Source organism: Prionailurus bengalensis, chromosome D4, assembly GCF_016509475.1.
Source record: "Prionailurus bengalensis isolate Pbe53 chromosome D4, Fcat_Pben_1.1_paternal_pri, whole genome shotgun sequence".
Taxonomy (NCBI): domain Eukaryota; kingdom Metazoa; phylum Chordata; class Mammalia; order Carnivora; family Felidae; genus Prionailurus; species Prionailurus bengalensis.
The window spans coordinates 93898943-93914478 of record NC_057359.1 but is presented as its reverse complement, the minus strand read 5'-3'; the positions used below and the strand labels follow the sequence as shown (position 1 = coordinate 93914478).

At 63.1% G+C, this 15536-nt stretch overlaps 3 protein-coding genes across 4 annotated transcripts; 2 read left to right on the top strand and 1 right to left on the bottom strand.

The window, feature by feature from the left end:
• TMEM203 (transmembrane protein 203) lies at positions 1-1516 on the top strand. Its single transcript, XM_043567119.1, has one exon. It carries the CDS (start codon positions 253-255, stop codon positions 661-663), a length of 411 nt encoding a protein of 136 aa, XP_043423054.1. The 5' UTR covers positions 1-252; the 3' UTR covers positions 664-1516.
• Positions 1517-3936: 2420 nt separating this feature from the next.
• Positions 3937-12441, top strand: TPRN (taperin). The gene is made up of 4 exons (XM_043567103.1): positions 3937-5835; positions 11413-11650; positions 11730-11836; positions 11944-12441. The coding sequence occupies exons 1-4, from the start codon at positions 3994-3996 to the stop codon at positions 12004-12006; spliced, it is 2250 nt and encodes a 749-aa protein (XP_043423038.1). The 5' UTR covers positions 3937-3993; the 3' UTR covers positions 12007-12441.
• A 1289-nt stretch (positions 12442-13730) lies between these two features.
• SSNA1 (SS nuclear autoantigen 1) lies at positions 13731-15513 on the bottom strand. Of its 2 annotated transcripts, none has more exons than XM_043567121.1 (3): positions 15382-15513; positions 14710-14909; positions 13731-14375 (listed from the first exon to the last, which is right to left on the bottom strand). In XM_043567121.1, the coding sequence occupies exons 1-3, from the start codon at positions 15431-15433 to the stop codon at positions 14256-14258; spliced, it is 372 nt and encodes a 123-aa protein (XP_043423056.1). In that variant the 5' UTR covers positions 15434-15513; the 3' UTR covers positions 13731-14255. The 2 variants fall into 2 exon arrangements, with proteins under 2 accessions (XP_043423056.1, XP_043423057.1); XM_043567122.1 differs by having other exon boundaries at positions 13731-14284.
• Positions 15514-15536: the final 23 nt, after the last annotated feature.

Here is a 15536-nt window from a genome sequence, read left to right as displayed (position 1 = left end):
TAGACCGCGCCCGGCAGGGCATGGCGACCGAGGGGGGCGGGTATCCGTTAGCGGCCGGTGCTGGGTCCCGGGCCGCGGCCAAGATATTGGCGACACGCCAGGACCGAGGGCCGGGGCAGGCGGAGCCGTTCGCTGCCTCGTGCTCGCCGCAGCGGCGCCGGCGGCGGGCGCCGGCGAGGCCCACGGGGAGAGGAGGCGCAGCCCTGCCGGTGGGACGCTCGGCCGGGCCCCGGCCCGCGCTCAACCGGCGCGATGCTCTTCTCGCTCCGGGAGCTGGTGCAGTGGCTGGGCTTCGCCACCTTCGAGATCTTCGTGCACCTGCTGGCCCTGTTGGTGTTCTCCGTGCTGCTGGCACTGCGTGTGGACGGCCTGGCCCCCGGCCTCTCCTGGTGGAACGTGTTCGTGCCCTTTTTCGCCGCTGATGGGCTCAGCACCTACTTCACCACCATCGTGTCCGTGCGCCTCTTCCAGGACGGAGAGAAGAGGTTGGCAGTGCTCCGCCTCTTCTGGGTCCTCACGGTTCTTAGCCTCAAGTTTGTCTTCGAGATGTTGTTGTGCCAGAAGCTAGTGGAGCAGACTCGGGAGCTCTGGTTCGGCTTGATCACGTCTCCGGTCTTCATTCTCCTGCAGCTGCTCATGATCCGCGCCTGTCGGGTCAACTAGCCTCAGGCGGGAGTGAACTCTGGACGGCTAGCATGCTGGACCCCAAGCTGAGTTCCTACTTCCACCGTACCAAAGGAGAAGTCTGGGTCTGAAAGGAAAGCCAGCTCCTGCCCTGGCGAGTGCCCAATTTTCTCTCTACCAGTCCATGTCTGAAATTGTTCCCTCAGCAGGGCTAAAAAGAGCAGCCTTGATCCTTAACATGTATTTCCTGTTATTTCATGCTTTGAATAGCTAACCCTGAATTGTGATCCTGAGAGGGACCCCAGGCCATTTCTCTGACAGTAAAATGTCCTGATGGGCTCTGCGTATGTTTATGGATCCTGGGAAAGTACTCCCTGTGCAAGGGCTGCAGAGCTGGTCTTATAGATTTCCTCTGCCCAGAAGCACTAACCTAAGAGTTCACTGCCCCCTCCATCTGGACAAGACTTAGATGCTTGAGCTCAAAGTGTAAACCAGCTTGTGTCTCCTCCCCTGAGCCACTGGGGAGGATGGCCTCTTCTTCATTCCAGCTCAGGCAGACAGGAGTATGTTGAGTAAGCACGACTGGGACCCTATTTGGAGATCTGTCGCCTGAGAGAACTTTGCTTATGAAGCGCTGCTTGGCTTCCTATCCCAGCGGATTGCATCGTCCACAACTTTTCCACCACCACCTTGTGGCCAGCACTGTTAGCACACCTGAGACAGATTTAGGCCTCCCTCAAGGGACCAGAGAGAGGAACAGCTTTGATGCTCATAGGCATCGAGACTTGCAAATGGTCTTGGCCCACATTTGTTGGCCTGAGGTCTTTAGTTTAAGGTGCCAAATGAGAACGTTTGCTGAGATAAAAAATAAAATAAGAGAATGTTTTGCTGAGATGCGCAATGGTTGCCTGACCTCTTGAGGGTGAAATAATATGAATGCTGAGAAGGTCCCTGCTGTGCGATGTAGCTGGTTACAGAGCTGACTGTAGGGAGACAGGAATGCACTAGAGTTTCTTTAGCCAATGTGTGTGTGTGTGTGGGGGGGGTGTTCCCTTGGGGAATCCTTGCATCCTGCCTGGGGAGCCAGGGTGAAGATATAATGGGGTAGGCCTGTGTTGAGGACCTGCTGAATGGTTTGTGTGACATCAGAACCTTGTCTTCCTGCCGGTGTGCAGTCTTTGTAGGCCTTGCTGTGGAGCAGGGGTCAGCCAACTATGGCCTGAGGTTTTTGTACTACCTTTCAACTAAGAGTAACTTTTCCATTTTCAAAGGATTATAAACATGAACATGTGACAGAAAGTGAATGTGGCCTGCAGTGTCCAGGGTCTCTCAAACTTGGCACTCTTGGCCTTTTGGGTCAAGTCCTTCTTTGTTGGGGGGGGGGGGAGGGGCTGTTCTGAGCATTGTAGAATACAACATCCCTGGCCAGCATCCCTGGCCTCTACTCACTAGATGCCAGTAGCACGCCTCACTTGTGACAACCAAAAGTGTCTTCATACATTAACAAGTCTCCTGGGGGACAAAACTGCCCCTGGTGAGAACCACTAGGCTAAAATATTTACTGTCCGGCCCTTTCTAGAACAAATTTGCAGTCTTATTCTGGTGAAGCAGCTTTGTGACCCTTTGCCTAGAATGGATGCTGCATGGCCTGAACCATTGAGATGCTTGAGTTGGAGACTGTTCTGGTGTGTCCCACAGCTATAAAGATGTTTCCTACCCAGTATTGGCATAATTTGCGTCAAAGTCAGATACAAGCTGAACATTAGAAATGGACTTTTATGTATTTAAGTTTATTTGCATAATCTCTACAACCAATGTGAGACTCAAACTCACGACCCTGAGATCAAGAGGTCGCACGCTTCTCTGACCGAGCCAGCCAAGTGCCAGGGAGTGTTTTTTTCCCTTTAATGTTATTTTTAGATCGCATGTGTTGTTGTATCCTGTTGTGTTCTGTAGTTCAGGACTGAGTGATCCTGTTGGTGTAGAGGTGATGTGCATGAGAAGGCCTCGTTTCCTTTGGAAAGGTGATTTGATGAGAGCCGAGGAAGGAAACACTTGACTCCTGAAAGCTGAAATCCAGTTTATTTTCTCGGCTCAACAGAATGGAGAGGTGTAAGTCAGTCAGTGCAGACCACCACGGGACCCAGAAGCTGAGAAGGGCACCCCAGGTTGAAACCTGCCCCCGGTCTATGCAGAGCCCCAGGTGTCCTTGGAGCCCTGTCCCTGAAAGGTGAGTGATGTAGCAGGCAGTAGTGCCATTACTGGGAGAGAGGAGGGGAAGGCTAGTAGCATCTCTGTGTCCGTGCCCCCGTTTCCCCTTCTCCCCTTGGCTCCACTGGGCCTGAAAGAGTGTGGTGGGTGCTGTGCAGCCCTCAACTGGGAGTGAGCTTCTTCATGGCATGTGGGCAAAGAAGCTGTGCTCTTGGGGTCACTGGCACCCCTTCCAGCCTTGGGATGGGGGAAGTTCAGCAGATGTTAAGAGGAGTAGTGTGGGGAGGCAACAGGGTGAAATGCACAGTGTGGCTTTTGTGGCTCCTTCTGCGTTAGAGAGCTGTGTGCGGGGAGCTGTGTGCTTCCTCACAGCTTTGCACTCCTGTCCCTGCTTGGCGGGCCCTGGATGGCAAAGTGCGGAGTAGCACTTCTCCCAATTGTCTGAGTAATAGGGTGAGTTCTGGGGGCTGGCAAGAGCTAGGGGTTCCCGAGAAACCAATTCCTCAGCACTGGGTGGATCTCCGGCATTGGCATCCCCACTAAGTCCGCGGAAGACCGAGGACCACAGGTGGGCAGTCCCTGAATGGAGTCAGGAGGCTGGTGCACAGCCCGTGTACCACTCACGGGAGCGAGAACAGCTTTCCAGTCCTGGACAGGCCCTTCTCCCACTGCACTCTGAGCGCGAGGAACAGGTGGACTGGGTGCTGGCACGATGAGGAAGGGCCGAGCCCAGCCAAGGTCACCCACCGCTCTGGGCCCAGGGGTCCGACTGGGACTGCCCGCCAGGACCCGCCCCCTCCGGGCTCCGCCTCCCCGGTCGCTGCAGACCAATGGCGCAGAGGCGGAAGTGGGGCCGCCAATGAGCGGCGTGAGGGGTCGGAGGCGTGCCCAAGAGGCCCTTTCCCCAGTGGGGACTGGCTCCGGAGACCGGCGCTATCCAACTAAGTCCCCGGGAAAGAGAGGTCAGGGCGAGCGGTCTCCAATCAGCGCGGCCGGCCGTTCTCCCCTGTCGTAGGTGGGGCCGCCGGGCGCGGGGCGGGTCCGAGCCGGCCCCCCGCCGTAGACGGCGGGCGGGGGGCGTGGCCGCGGCGAGAAGGCCGGCGCCGGGCGGCGGCCGCAGTTCCCGGCGCGCGCTGGCTCCGGCGGCCGCTCCGCAGCATGGCCGGCCTGGGGCGGCCGGGCCCGGGGCCCCGCGCCGCAATGCCCGCCTGGAAACGGGAGATCTTAGAGCGTAAGCGGGCCAAGCTGGCTGCCCTAGGCGGGGGCGCGGGGGCCGGGGCCGAGGCGGGCGCGGCGGAGCCCTCGGGGCCGGCGGCCGAGCGGCTCGTGCTGGCCGAGAGCCTGGGCCCGCTGCGCGAGAACCCGTTCATGCGGCTCGAATCGGAGCGGCGGCGCGGGGCGCGGCGCGGCGGGGGCGAGGGGCCGGCGGGGGCGCGGCCGGTGCAGCAGCTGCTGGAGCTGTACCGCCGCGTGCCGGGCGTGCGCACCATCCGCGCCGACAACATCCTCATCATCGAGTCGGCTCCCGGCTTCCAGCCTGCGGGCCCTGGCCCGGACCCTGGCCCGGACCCTAGCCCTGGCTCGGCCGCCCGCATCCGCGCAGCCGAGGTGCTCGTGTATGAGGCGCCGCCGCCACCCGGCCGTGTCAGCCGTCTGCTCCAGAAGTTCGACGCTCCGGCCGCGCCGCTCCGCCGCGGGAGTCCGGAACGCGGCCGCCCCCCGCCGCCGCCCCCGCAGCCGGCTCCCGGCCCCGCCGCCCCGCGCGTGGGCGAGCGCGCCGCCCGCTTCGAGCCCGAGGGCCGCGCTACAGGACCCGGGACGCGGCGCAGCGATTTCCTGCAGAAGACCGGCAGCAATTCCTTCACCGTCCACCCTCGGGGCCTGCACCACAGCGCTGGCCCTCGCCCGCTCCCCAACGGGCCTGCGGCCCCCGGGCCCCGGGCGGGTGCTGCCAACGGCCTCGCGGGCTCTGCGCCTGGGCCGGGCGAGTGGAAGCCAAAGGTGGAGTCGGGGGAGCCCCCTGTCCACCCGCCCCCCAGCCCCGGGACCCCCAGTGCCACTCCAGCCGCGTCCCTGGCCTTGCCCATGACCAACTCTGCCAGTGCCACTCCCAGCCAGCGCCAGCGGGTCTCCGCGGCCACCAGCGCCAATGACTCCTTCGAGATACGGCCAGCCTCCAAGCCAGACATGGATCGAATCCCCGCTGGGGACCTCCAGGCCCGGGCCCTGGCCAGCCTCCGTGTGAACTCCCGAAACTCCTTCATGTTCATCCCTAAGCGCAAGGCCTCTGGGGCCCCTCCTCCTGAAGGGAGGCAGGTGGGGGGACTGCCAGAGGGAGAGGTTGGCTGGGCCTCCCAACGCCTGGAGCTCGAAGCCCAGCTGGTGCCTGCAAGGGATAGCGTGCCTGCTGGAGGGAGGAGCCCCTTGGGGGTCGACGAGGGGGAGTGCCCCAGGCCAGCTACCACCCTTGTGAACCAGGCTGTTAGGCGGCAGAGGCTGCCCTCACCACCCCTGTGTCCCTTAGCCGCTGCAGAAGCTAAGCCTGCCCAGGGCCTCGGGGTTTCCAGCTTGGCCAAGGATGGTGGGGAGCCTGGGAGGCCAGGGTTGCCTGTCACCTTCATTGATGAGGTGGACTCGGAGGATGAGTTCCCTCAACAAGCCAAACTGCCCTGCTCGGGAGCCGGGGGACCTCCTTGGTATCACCCGCACCCCACCGGGCCTGGGCACCCGTCAGGGCTCCATCACCGAGGTGGCAACACCTTCACCGTGGTGCCCAAGAGGAAGCCGGGGTCCCTGCAGGCCAACGGGGAGCCCGGGCCACAGGAGGCCGAGGAGGAGGAGGAGGAGGAGGAGGAGGCAGGCAGCTTGTCAGAGACCCCTGCTGCCCTGGGGACCTCACTGAAGAAGCGCTATCCCACCGTGCATGAGATTGAGGTGATCGGTGGCTACCTGGCCCTGGAGAAATCCTGTCTCACCAAGGCCGGCTCCTCCAGAAAGAAGGTCAGCGGGGGGCACAGGGGAAGGGGTGCTGGCTGGGCGCGGGGGAGAGAGAGCTGTGGGTGTAGCAGGTGCCCACTTCCCAGGACAACTGGCCTGGCTGGGGGATGGCTTCTGTGTGGACCAGAGGAGAGCTGGGGCTGGGTGGCCATGCATGCTCCTGGAGGGGCTGGGCTGGGGGAGATCCCTGGTCTGGGTTCCAGTAGAGCCCTAATGACCCAGAGAAGACAGCTTGCTGATGGTGTACTTCGCAAGGCTGGCGAGGAGGGTCGGTCCAGCCAGCACCGTGTCTGCTTTTTTGTTCTTGCGGCTCCGTCTGGAATTGGCAGGGCAGACCTGTCTCATCAGGGGTCCAGCTGCAGGAAGTAGTCCTGGGCCTGCTGGTTCCACTCCGGCCTGGCCTTGAGGGTGTAGCCTGCTGTGGTCTTCTGGAGTCCTGGCCTACGTGGGCCAAAGGTGCCAGGACAGAAGTGGGAAGGGGCAGGAGACCTGTGATTTGGGTGTGGTCAGATCCCTACCCCACCGTCAGCCTAGGGGCACAGCGCTGGGAGCTATTCAGTGGCTGGGGGCCGGTGGGGCGGGTGGGGGGGGGGGGGGCGGCTCTCAGCTCCGCAGAAGGCAGGCTGCCCTGGTGCTCAGCAGGACCAGGCTTCATGCAAGTGTTTATTGAACTCCTAGTGTGTGTGCCAGGGCCGGGTGTGTTGCTAGGAGCAGTGTAGACTCTCCCTCTCATGGGGGAGGACAGGCCTCAGACAGAGAGACCCAGGTGCAAGACCAGGAGCCCTGCTGGAGCCTCAGTCCCCAGCTGCTCAGCGACCCGGAACCCTCTGGGCACACACACACACACAAAAAGTTCCTCAGATTCTTCCTGGTCATTCCAGCACCTGTGTCTGGCCCTGGGGCAAATTCCAAGGCCAGCCCCACATGACACCCCTCAGCAGGCATGGGGCAGACGTGTCTTCCCCTGGAACCGAGACGGTGCCTGGCGAGCTTCCGTGTCGGCCAGTGGTATCTCCAGGCTCACCCTTGAAGCTACTTCCGCCATTGGCCTCACTTGCCTTGGGCGATGGGGGTGGTGATGTGCCTTATGTCCACGGAAGCACCCCCCCTCCCCACCGATGCCTGCTGGTCGTCCAATCACATAAGCCACCTCCTCCCTCTGACATGAGTTGGACTTGTCTTCCTCCGTGATCGCGCCCTGCTCCTTGGGTGAGGGCATCGGTGCTCCTGCCGTCTCCATCTGCTGAGACAGGCATCCACACCCAACTCCCTTCGTACTTCTGGAGGGCCCGTCCTGCCTGCCTGACCTTGACTCACCCTCTCTCTAGTGCCACAGCTCTCCCACCCTCCCTCCTACCCTTAGACACAGTCATCAACCCCACCTCCAGGCTCTAAACCACCCCTCCCCCTCGTTCCTGCTTCCTGACCTTTGACCCTACACTCTAGGAGGCAGTACCTGTCCATTCTGGCCCCAAGAAGTGGAGGTGATAACAGTTCCCCACTTTGTAGATGGGGAACCTGAGGGTGGCAGGAGGTCGTGGAGCTTGTGGGGCAGGAATTGAGTGCTGGTTTCTGCTTCTAGAGCCTCTAGAGCTCATCTGGCCCCAGCTGGGGAAAGAGCTGTGGGGGTCCTGCGTGGTAGGGTTGGGGTGAGAAGGGCGGGAGGAAGTGCTGGGAGGAAGCAGGCCCTGGCCTGGTCTCCATGCCAGCCTGAGGGAGTTGGGGGTCCAGATGGATGATGCCTGGCAAGCCGAGTGGCCTCACCAGGGCCCTGCCAGAGCAGCGTGACTACTGGAGGTGACTCCTCCTTGTGGGCACTGCCCCACCCCCGCACCAGCTGCCTGGCAGGAAGAGCCAGAGCTCCTGTTGAGTGGGACAGAGGTGTGGGGCTGCCCGGTCCTTCGGGGCAGTCCGCTGGCTCGGGCTGTCCCCTGTGTCTCGTCCGTTCCCTGGTGGTCCTCCGGCCATCCCTCCAGGCCCTGGGCTGCGGGACCTCGCCCTCACCTGTACCACTCCAGCCAGCTTGTGGTTTGGGCCCTTGTCCAGTTTGCCTCCATCCTGACTAGGGACTTAGTGGACTGGAGGTTAGTGGGACCTTGGGGCCCTCTGGCTGACCCGGGTAGTGCTGGGAGGTACTGGGGTCTTCCAGGGGGCAGGTGAGGTATGGCTCTGCAGGGGGACTGTCAGGACAGCCTGCCCTTGAGCTGGCAGGTGCGTGTAGGGTGTTGTGACCTTGCTGGGCCTCGGAGGGCTATAGCCCTGTCTTGGTGGTGGGCGCACCCAGCGTGCCATTGTGCCTGGGAGGCCTGCCGGGGATTGGGGGGCGTCTCTACTTGATTGTCTCTTGGCAGAATTGCTGATGCCCTATCTGTCCCTCCCTTAATGGCCAAGCAGGGACTGGCTGCTGGGGGGCATCGTGACCATGCCCCCTCTCACCTCTGCCCCAGCCCCCAGGCTGTGCTGCTGAGTGGGACTGTCCAGCTGCTCTCCACACCTGCCTCCCTCGGGGTTGGTGGGCTGGTGCTGAGGGCCTCTCCCCTTAGTGAGGTGCCACCTGGCCAGGTTCCTGCTTTTCTGGCGGCTCCTTCCCCTCGCCTTTGCCCTCCTCCCCTCCTTACCCTCTGGTTCTCTGCCCAGCCTGAGTGTGTCAGTGTCCCCAGGGCTCAATCTATGACACCCTAGGCCATCTGCCCTCCCTTAGGGAGTAACTGCCACCCAGACACCCCAGTCTGGCTGGCCGGGGCTTGGCCCTCAGCCTCGCTCCAGTCCCCAGACCTGTGGTGCGGCTGCCCCAGTCACCTGCTTCCCTGCCGGTGTGGAACGCTGTGCCCGCCACCACCGATGTGTCATGGCTGTGTCCCCTCCGCCCTCCTTCCCCCGCTTCCTACCTGTCCCCCCCCCCACCCCCAGCTCTTCCTGTAGGCACCCACCCTTCATGTTCTTCCTACAGCCCAGGTGCCACTGGGCAGGCCTGGACCCTGCTTCACTCAGCTTCCCCACCGCCAGAGGGTCTGCCTTGGGCTGGGGCATCCGGAAGCAGTGTGGGAGCTTCGGCAGAGACTGTGTGGGGTGGTCCCGTTGTCCCGAGAACGCAGACTGAGTGGGGGATAGGAGGAGGCAGGCGTGTGCCAGGGAGTGAGGACAGGGCGGGTGCTCACCCCCAGCAGGGGGACTGGTTGAACCCGGCTCCCCGACCAGAGTCCAGGGTGGACGCCCTTCGGTAACCCGAGCTGGGTGTGCACAGGTAGGGCAGGGTGAGGGGGACAAAGGGCCTGTGAGAGCTGGAAGGTGGGCCGACCCAAGACCCACCTGCCGACTGCACTTGGCACAGAGGGCAAAGTCCCCAAGAGCCAGGTGCGTGCAAGTGCCAGCCCCTGGCCACGCCCGGCCCATCTGCCTGGGGTCTGGAGGCTGGCCCTCCCCAGCAGCATTTGTCACAGGGTGTCTTGTGATTCAGAGACCTGCACCCACAAGGAGGCCTGTGAGCCCCACCAGGCCATGGAGTGTGGAGACTGAAGGGAGGCGGATGTGACCCAAGCCCTGGGCCCCAGCTGGGCGCAGACAGTGGCCTGTGAGCGCCGCCCCGCCCCTGCCCGGCCAGGCCGTGCCAGGCTCAGTGCCTGTGCGAGCCCAGCCCCCTCGGTCTCCCTGCTAGGAGCTGGTCATGTGGACTAATGAGGGCACGCTAATCCGGCCGGGCCCTGGCAGCCAGCCCTTCCTGTGTCTTCGGTGGTGGGGGATGGGCCTGGAGGGCTCAGGGTCGTTGGGGACAATGCTGTGTACCCAGGGGTGACTGGACGCCCTGGTCACTGTGGGGCCTTGGGTCAGGGGCAGGCCCCTGGGTTAGGCCTCTGTCTTGCTAGGCTTGGGGCGGGGGTGGCAGCTGGAGGGTTGGGTGGGGCCTGCTGTGGGGACCAGGCAGATTGAGGAACAGTGTGCCTTCAAGCGACGGGAGCAAGTATCTCTTGGTTTTGCCTGACTTGGGTGATCTGCACTCATCTGCTCTTGTCCCCGACTGTTCGTTTGTGCCGCTGGCTGGGGCAAAGCTGACTGGGCCTGGGCCTGAGATTCGCCCAGCAGGTCTGTGTGTGAACCACACTGAGATGGGAAGCACGCGAGCTGGGGGTGCCGGTGGCTGTGTGCGGCTGGGGGTGCGCGTGTGGCTGTGGGAGGGGGCGACTGGAGCATGTGCCCTTGTTTGGGGACACTCGCTCAGCCTGGCATTGCCCCCTGAGGCCAGTGCCGGGGCCCCCTCCGCTGCCCAGGCTGCGAGTCCAGCTTTCCTGTGAGGCCCCTGCATGTCCTGCTGTCACTGGGCCCCATGGTTCTCTGCCTGGGGGCCCAGCTCCTGCCTCCGGCTCCTTCCAGGGGAGGAGGGGAACTTGAGCTGGCTGCTGGAGTCTTGTGCTCAGGAGTTTAATGTTTCGGGCTCCTGCAGGGCCGCTCCCATCTGCTGCAGGCTGGTGCCTCTCGTATTCGTTACCAACCTGCTGGGCCTGGCCGAACCCTGCTGAGCAAGTCTGGTGGGCCTGTGGCTTTAGTGGGGAGTGGAGTCCTGGGTCAGGGAGTGCGAGGGTCCATCTGCCATCCTGCTTGCGCCTCGCTTCCTCTCCACACCAGCAGCCTCGTCTGCACTCTGAGGCCGTTGGGAGAAAAGAGGATTTGCTCAGGCATGAAATTCTGCAGCCTGCAGAGTGGGCAGGGTAGACAAGCGCCAAGTGGACAGCCCAGATGGGAGGAAAGGGTCAGCGCGACCCCCACTTGGGTGCAGTTTTGGTCTAATTCTGACTTGGTCTGTAAAACGGGGTGATGGCATTTGGTGTCCCCCCCCCCCGGGGTTTGGCATGTGCCAGCCCACCCTGCTTTGTCACCTCATGGACGCCCCGGGGGCCTGGCCTTAGGTGTGTGCCCCGTCCTGCCCAGCAGCACTGGTCCATGCTGAGCTGTGCAGGAAGCGTCATTCGGGTGCCTAGCAAGCCAGGATGTGAACTCGGTCCTGGAGAGAGACCCCAGCCAACAACACACTGCTGGTGGCTGAGGAGGTAGGGCACCCGAGTAGGTGGGCCCCCCGAGTGCCGTCTCACTTAGACCCTGCTCCTGCCATAGAGCCTCTAGGTGGCTGGTGCTCCCCTGCGAAGGCAGCCCTTCAATCCTAGGAGCTGCCATAGAAGTTTCTAGAGACACTGAGACTTTGGGCTCCTGGTGCTGGCTAAGGTCTGGTCCCTGGGCAGGGTTGGTTACCCGAGGTGATGTGACCCTGGGCCTGGGGGGAGAAGGGGATGGGTGGGGTCTGGGAGGCAGGTGTTTGGACACACTGGCCCTGGGTTGCATGGGCAGCCAGAACAACCTTCCTGGGGTCCTTGTGGCCCGGGCCTGTAGGGTGCCGGTAAAGGAGTGGTCTCCGATGAGGGGCAGCCCCCCCACCTTTCAGTTCTGAAGGGTTGATGGCACGTTCTGCTACCTGCCTGGGGCCGCCAACCTCTACCGTGCCTCCAGGGTCACTGTGCCCGGCTCAGCCTGGCTGGAGTAACCCCTGGTAGCCAGGCAGCAGAGCCCTGCTGATGTACCTCCTGTCCTTAGATGAAGATCTCCTTCAATGACAAGCACCTGCAGACCACATTTGAGTACCCTCCTGAGAGCTCGCTAGCACAGGAGGAGGAGGCTGAGGCCCAGGAGGAGGACGGAGAGGAGGAGGAGGAGGAGGAGGAGTCCAGCTCAGATGGGGTGGTGGAGAAGCCCTTCCCGCTGTTCCTGCCCCGAGCCACTTTTGTGAACAGCGTGGGGCCCGAGAGCCCTCACCTGCCGGACGGCAGCTCAGGTGAGTGCCCACGTGTGGGAATGGGCGGCCCAGTGGGTAGCTGGGCCACACGTTCACACATGTGCCTCTTGGCCCACAGGCCTGTCCGGCTACACTCCAAAACACTCTGTGGCCTTCAGTAAATGGCAGGAACAGACACTGGAGCAGGCTCCGAGTGAGGTGGAGCCCACACCCAAGGAGGTCATGGTGAGCAGGGGTGCGGCTGGGAGGGCCAACACCCAAGGCCCGGGGTGGGGGGTGTCTCTAATGCCTGGATGAGTCCCATTGGCTCCCTCTCTGTCCCTCTCTCTCAGCTCACCCCTGCCAGTCAGAACGACCTCTCAGACTTCCGAAGTGAGCCAGCCCTCTATTTCTGACCCCAGCCCTGCCAGGATGGCCAAGGCTGAGCCCTGGGAGCCGGGCAGTGCCCAGAAGCCCACCCTCGCTCTGCACCCCCCACCTCTCGCTGCCCTGTTGGGCTCTGCCCTGCCATATCCCACCCTCCCTTCCTGGGGTTGGCCTGAGCCTAGGGCGCCGGGGTCTCCTGCTTCCCTTGAGGCCGAGTCTCACTCTGCAGCCCTGGTTTGGGGGCACTGCCTGTGGAGGATGGACAGGGTCCCGCTGGACACCATGCCAGCAGGTGTCTGGTGCATGTGTGAAGGGCTAGGTTGGCGGCCTGTCCTCTGTGGGACTTCCAGCCCTTCCCAGCCCACACCCCCCAACTGCAGACCTCAACTCGCCCCGTTTGTGATGAACGGCAAGTTTTTTCTTGCCTCTAATGATGGATTCAATAAATACCACTGGACAAGGCCTCCTCTGCCTTCCCTGTGTGGTCCTTGGCCAAAGAAGCAGGGAGCAGGGGTGGGGTCTGTGGGGCTCCATCGAGGCCCTGGCAGCGAGGAGGAAGGTACAGCGGGAGCCCAGCCAGGACATCTGTGCCTGGGTATGGGGTAGTCCTGTGTGGCACCCCCACACGTTGCTGTCTGGCGGTCCAGGCGTTCGCTCCCGTAGCCCCGCCTGCCCTGCTTCCCCTCCCAGCCACCCCCTTGGGGGAAGAGGGACCCCCGTGAGCACTTCTGGTCTCTGGGCTGACACAGTGGGAGCTGTAGGGGGAGGAGCACTTTGGGCTTGCTCTCTGGGGTCTGGTACTCTGGCTGGACCAGAGCCGTTTTTAAGGCCAAGCGCCTGGGAGGGGACGAGGAGCGGGCGGAACCTCAGGGATCTCGCCTCCTGTGTGGCTTGGAAAGCCACCTGACCCACAGGAGCCTGCAGCAAGGCTGTAGGAGGCAGACCACTTCCCTGGAGTCAGTGCTAACGGCTGGCAGGAAAACCCAGCAGAATCCAAGAGGCAACAGGAGACACAGAACTGCCTGCTCAGCTTGGAGCTGGGGAGCTGGGGCTGCTTGTAATCCAGGCAACGGATGCAACTACATCCCTCCCGAAGAGTCAAGCCCGTGAGAAATGCTGCTTGGCCAAACTTGGGAAGGAGAAGGGTGCTTTTAGTGTTCTGGGTGGAGTGGGCCCAGGTTTCTCCAGACCTTCTCAATACATGCTTCTCAGACCTGCCTAGCTGCAGGGACCCCCATAGGAGCTAACTGGCCAACAGAGACAGTCCCAGAGAGGACTCGGGGTGGAGGGCTGGGCCCCAGGCAGCGTGGGAGGCTGGAAGTCGGCACGCTCGGTGGGACCAGGGAGAGTGGGGAGTGGTGGTGCTGTGGGGTTGGAGCAAAGTTTAGAATCCTGGAGCTGGGGCACAGCCCTGGCTGGAGAGCGTCTCCCTGGGCCAGGCCTTGTGCTGGGGAATAGGGCATCGCACAGACCAAGACCAACAGGCAGAACACCACCCAACGGGGAGGCTAAGTGCTGGAGTTGGGGGCAGGGGGCCAGCAGCCCTGGTGGGGAGAAAGGGTGGGTGACAAGGTCCCAGGGAATGCTCAAGGGTACCCTCAACTCTGTCCCCAAAGCCAACAAGGCTTGTCACAGGGAAAGCCACTCCAGGCCCTCCTCTGCCAAGAAGCCATACGGCTGGGCTCACATTGGTTCTGGGGTTGTGCAGCAGTCCCATGCCCCACACGCAGGACACAGGACACAGGCAGTAAGCTACCTTCACAAAGACAATCTTTACTGACAGTCATAGGCCACCAGGGCAAGCTCTGAGGGGGTGGGCCCCAGCCCCTCCCCTGCTCCCCTGGCCTGGGCACCGAGGTGAGGTGGCTGCCGTGCTGGTGAAAGTAGGGAGCAGGGTCTTTCTGGCAGCCCAGGGCGGGGGTGAGGGGACCTCCGCCCCGAGCGGAACTCACCCAGAGCCTGTCCTTCCCATGTCCTATGAGTACAGGGCCAGGACCCCCACCTGGTGGGCTGCACCCAGGGCTGTACTTGTCACCTGGGGCAGGTGAAGCTGGGCAACTGCCTCTTGGCACCCGAGACAGTGAAAGGAGGCAGCTGCTACCACGAAGAATAAAGACGCTTTGAAGACAGGCTTGTTGGGGGTCGAGCCACTGAGGGACGTGGGAGGCAGGCCCCTCCCCACCAATGGCCTCCTCAGCTCTCCCTGCCTCCACTGCTCTTGTGCTCCGAGGCTGTGGCTGTGGCTTTGGTCAAGTTCCCGGCTTCCCTCTTCAGGACACTAAGCAGAGTCTGCGAGCTTTCCAGGATCTGGAAACGGGGACACGAGACGGCTGTCACTATCCCTCTCGTCAGAAGGCTCGCACAGTCCAGCTCTGCTCCTACCAAGCCGGTGCCAAGCCTGGGGCAGAAGCAGGGACAGGAAGCCCCTGACAGGAGGGTCGGACAGGGTCAGCAGGGCCTTTAGCCCAAAGCCCCCCTCCTCGCACCCTGGGAAGCCAGACGAGAACAGCTCTGGCCCTTGCTGCCACTCTCTGCCCGTGGTCTGGGACAAGCCGTAAAACTACGGCGCACAGGACAGGACTCGGGGCGTGCCGGGCCCCACTGACAGCCCCACTGTCATCCCACAGCGGTCCTGACCATGTTGGAGTCCTGTCGCCTCTGCCCGTGGGTGCCCCCAGGCCACCCCCCGCAGGCCACAGGCATGCAGGCTCCCTGCCGGCCCCGAGCCCCACCTTGAGGTAGGCAGCCTCTGTCTCTGCGATGGTCCGGTCAAACTCGTTGCGAGAAGCAATCTTGCGCGCCAGATTCTCGTTGACTCGGGCCAGTTTCTCTGTCAGCTGCCTCACCTCGCTCTGCAGCCGCTGCTTCTCATCCTCCTCCTGCTGGATCTGCCGGCACAACTCCTCTCGCTTCTGACACAGCTCCTCGATGCCTACAGTGGGCCGAGCGGGGCAGGCGCTGTGGACCCAGGGCAGGAAGGACAGCAGCACCCCCGCCACTCTGGAGCCCACTGCTGTGTAGGAGGAGAGGGTGGCGGGAGGCCCGGGGCTGGCTCGGCCACCTTCCACCGCCGCCAGGCCAGGCTCCGACCGCCCAGGGGTTCTCGGGGTTAGAGAAAGCACCGCACGGGACCAGCGGGCGTGGCGCCCGGGCGGCAGTGCGTGCTCTAGCCATTCGTTCCTTGGCTCTCTCCACAGATACCCAGGGCTTGGTGCGTGCCACAGAGCGGCCGTGCGCCGGGCAGGTCCGACGGCCACCGGCGCCTTCCCAGCCGAGACACCCACGCACGGACCGTGCACCGCACTCGGCCGCGCGCTGCGGGCCAGCTACTGCCTCGGCCTGCACGCCGGCGAGCCCCGCGCCCTCCCAGCCCGCCCGGCAGACCCCGCCGCGCGGCCGCTCACACTTTACTAGCTCGTTGTTGTAATTCTGCAGCGCCGCGCCCTGCTGGGTCATGGTCGCCGCTTGGGCCGCGACCACTCCAACCGCCGCCAGCTCCTCGCCGTTCGCGCCTGCGCGCTGCCTTCCGACAGCGCGCCCTCCGATACGTCACCGCGGC